This window comes from Nicotiana attenuata, chromosome 5 (genome assembly GCF_001879085.1).
Source record: "Nicotiana attenuata strain UT chromosome 5, NIATTr2, whole genome shotgun sequence".
In the NCBI taxonomy this organism is placed as follows: domain Eukaryota; kingdom Viridiplantae; phylum Streptophyta; class Magnoliopsida; order Solanales; family Solanaceae; genus Nicotiana; species Nicotiana attenuata.
The window spans coordinates 30,245,448-30,249,175 of record NC_031993.1 but is presented as its reverse complement, the minus strand read 5'-3'; the positions used below and the strand labels follow the sequence as shown (position 1 = coordinate 30,249,175).

Sequence of the window (3,728 nt, the reverse complement as noted above, 5' to 3'; positions counted from 1 at the left end):
AAAAAAAAGTTCTTTGGTATCTTTTGTTGACTAAATCGTTGAAGAAAAGGAGAGACAATGAACTTGCTAAAAAATGGAAGGGCAAAGTTTGTCCTTGGCTAAAGTAAAACTTGACCTTGCATAAAAATGGAAGAGGGAGAAGAAGCGAGAGGAAGATGGGATGGCTGCGTTTCTTTTTTTGAGAAGATGGCAAAATACCTAGCTGATGTAGTCTTTGTGGAATAAGTCTTGGGCTAAAAATTATTTGGATGTATCTAATGGGCTGATTGCAGGTTGGTGGTGAATTGGGCTATATGAGGGAAAGCTCCCTTTGAGCTTCTGTCGCTCAAAAATGAGGACAACCCACTTTCTTTCCTTATACATTATTTGGACTTCAACAATCATAGAATATAAACTATCAATAAATTAAAAGCTTAGAATATGATTAAGCTAAAGCAATATTGTAACAATAAATTATATCATGTAGCTTAGTGAGAGTTTAGCTTATAAGATGATTAAAAAATAAAATTAATAAGTAATAGTACCTTTGAAAAGTAACGGATGAGTGTAAAAATACAGTTAACCTTGAATATATTTAGTACAAGTAAAGTAGTATAACAAGTATTTAACAAAATGGTCAAATATAGTTTGAATTGAAACTCCAAAGATTTTGGTAACGTAAATATTAGCAATGTTTAAAATACTTGATAAACATGGTAATTTCTCATATAGTAAAAGTTAATATTTATATAATTATGAAGCCAAAGGGAGATAATTCGAAAGAAAATGGCCAAAATTGGATGTTAATACTAATTACATTATTTTTGAGATAAAAAATAGTGAAATAATTATTCTTATATTATTAGTGATATTAGAAGCCCAAGAAAATAATTCAGAAGAAAAGAGGGACAAATATGGATGTCAACAGCTGCCCCTCTTTGACCGGAGACGATGTAAGAGTTTTCGGGCAAAGAAATTGACATAGTAACCAAATTTGTTCCGACCATCATGTACGGGTCTTTAAAACGATTGAACAGGTTTTAGGAAAGTTGGTTTCGAGTTTCCTATATATCTCGGGCTTCACAAGAATCGGCCATATGAGTTTGAGAGTTATGTGGAAAAGCATTTTTTTAGAGGTTGGGAATAGGTCACAGGGGGTTTGAAAGTGATGTAGGTATTTGTAATCTCCTAATTATAAAATATGGTCGACAACATACCTATGGGCAGGACCCTATGAGACACATTACTGTGACATAGTGCGATGGAATAATCCAATGGATTTTCAAAACCTTGTGTTTTTTTTTTTAGGCGGAGTAGAGTTAGAAAGTAGATCCTTGACCTTGCTTTTGCCCTAGTTCACTGCTAAGAGGTAGTTCCACGTTGCGCAGTTTCCTGCTAAGCTCAATAGACTAGGTAAAATTGTTAGTAAACAAGATAAAGATGCCATACGTCATCAAAAAAAATAATAAAATAAAAAATATAATTCAAAAAAAATCTCTAAGCCGTTGATTTATTGTAAAATAAGCCAGCTGTTTTTTTAAATAAATTAATAAATAAATAAATAAATAATAAATAAAAAAATAGATTAATTCTTTGATCATGATTAATGAAATGAGGCTTTGAGCCAATGATGCATGTAAATGGTGCCTTTCAGCTATGTATGATTGATAAAAATGAGGCATTTAAGCCGATGACTGATGATGAGGCATTTAAGCCGATGACTGATGATGAGGCATTTAAGCCAAATGATGAAGTAATTGAGGCGTTTAAGCCAAATGACTGATAAGGTTTTCCAAGCCAAATGACTTAAGGTAATGAAAACATTTGTGGTGCATTTGCAGGGCAATTGTGTGGTGCATGGTGCAGTGTAGTTGAAAGCATTTGCATTGTGCATTTGCAAGCGATGATCTAGTACTTTTTAAAGCATTTGTGCAGTGCCTTTGAAAGCAAAAGTGCAGTGCAGTTGAAAGCATTTATATTATGCATTTTGCAAGCAATGGTGCATTCGAAAACGATGGTGCAATGCATTTGAAAGCATTTGTGCGGTGCATTTAAAAGCGATGGTGCAATGCATTTGCGGTGCATTTGAAGGCAATGGTGCAGTGCATTTGCGGTGCATTTGAGAATAATGGTGCGGTGCATTTAAAAGTCAATGTGCAATATATTTAAAGCTATATGCGATGTAGTTTGCATTTATAAAAATTAGTAGCTGAAAAGTAATGACAATCAATGTAAAAAAAATTTTTGTAAGATTCCAACATCATCATTAGAAAAATCTCAAACTTGGATTTTAAAGATCATCAATATTCAAAAGGTGTAACTTTCTATAAAATACTATAAAGGAATTCAAACCGCTTGACGAAGGGTTATGGTATTTATATTCGTTATTGATTCTTCTGCTTCCTCTATCTTGAAAATCTGCACTCAAAGAAAAAATTGTGAGTTTGGGGGAAGGTTGATTCGTGTTGACTTTGATGCTCTGGCCGTTGATAGTCTTGCGCTTCCCACTTTGTTTGGACTTGTAGCCTCCGCCCAACACTGAATCTTGGGGAACGAATAGTTAAGAAACTTTATAATAAACAATCCTATTTTAATAAATAAAATATGCATAAATTTTATAAAATAAATTTGTTGCCGAATTCTGCATTGTGACATGCTCGTGAAACAAAGTGAACGTCCTCATTTGGAATCCCGTCATTCATCTTGCTTGACCCTCCTTTGGCGATGACTAATGCCTCCTCGTGACGACGCCTTCAAAAGCTGCCCCAGTTTCCAATTTGGGGGGAAATATTAAATTTTATTATGATGAGACCGAACCCACAGGGCTGCCTACGTATCCCCTCTTAAACGGGAATCAGGTCAAACGTAGTTCATTTACATTAAGAAGCATTACATAGAAAAGAAGAGGTTACCAGATATGCCTCTAGACGTAGTATCTCTTGACTGCATCTGCGTTGATGGGCTTGGGCCATACTTCACCATCCATTTCTGCTAAAATCAGTGCTCCTCCAGTCAATACCTGATGCACCATATACGGACCTTGCCAATTTGGTGCAAACTTTCCTTTGGCTTCATTTTGGTGCGGGAATATGCGCTTCAAAACCAATTGCCCCGGTTTGAACTGCCGTGGTTTCACTTTCTTGTTGAAGGCTCTGGCCATCCTATTTTGATAGAGTTGACCATGGCAAACTGCATTCATTCTCTTCTCGTCAATAAGCATTAGTTGTTCGTACCGATTCTTCACCCATTCTGCATTGCTCAGCTCGACTTCCTGGATGACCCTCAAAGATGGTATTTCAACTTCTGCAGGTAATACAGCTTCAGTTCCATGGACCAGAAGATAAGGCGTTGCCCCAGTTGATGTTCTGACTGTAGTTCGATATCCAAGGAGAGCAAATGGTAGCTTCTCATGCCAATGCTTGTAGTTATCAATCATCTTCCGCAATATCTTCTTTATGTTCTTGTTGGCTGCTTCAACGGCTCCATTCATCTGAGGTCGATAGGGGGTGGAATTTCGGTGAGTAATCTTGAACTTATCACATATTTCTCGCATCAAGTCACTATTGAGATTGGCTCCATTATCTGTAATGATTGACTCAGGAATTCCAGATCGGCAAACGATGTTGTTGCGGACAAAATCTGCTACCACCTTCTTATTAACTGACTTATAGGAAGAGGCTTCTACCCACTTTGTAAAACGTAATCAAATAGCTACCAGGATAAAATCTCTGCCCATTTGATGTGGCAGG

General features: G+C 36.3%; 1 protein-coding gene across 1 annotated transcript; it reads right to left on the bottom strand.

Annotated features, from left to right (window-relative positions):
• Positions 2,903-3,415, bottom strand: LOC109226092. The gene has a single exon (XM_019390896.1). The coding sequence runs from the start codon at positions 3,413-3,415 to the stop codon at positions 2,903-2,905; it is 513 nt and encodes a 170-aa protein (XP_019246441.1).

Bases quoted from the DNA above. Each gene is read 5' to 3' on its own strand.
- LOC109226092 (XM_019390896.1), bottom strand. From the start codon at position 3,415: ATGATTGATAACTACAAGCATTGGCATGAGAAGCTACCATTTGCTCTC.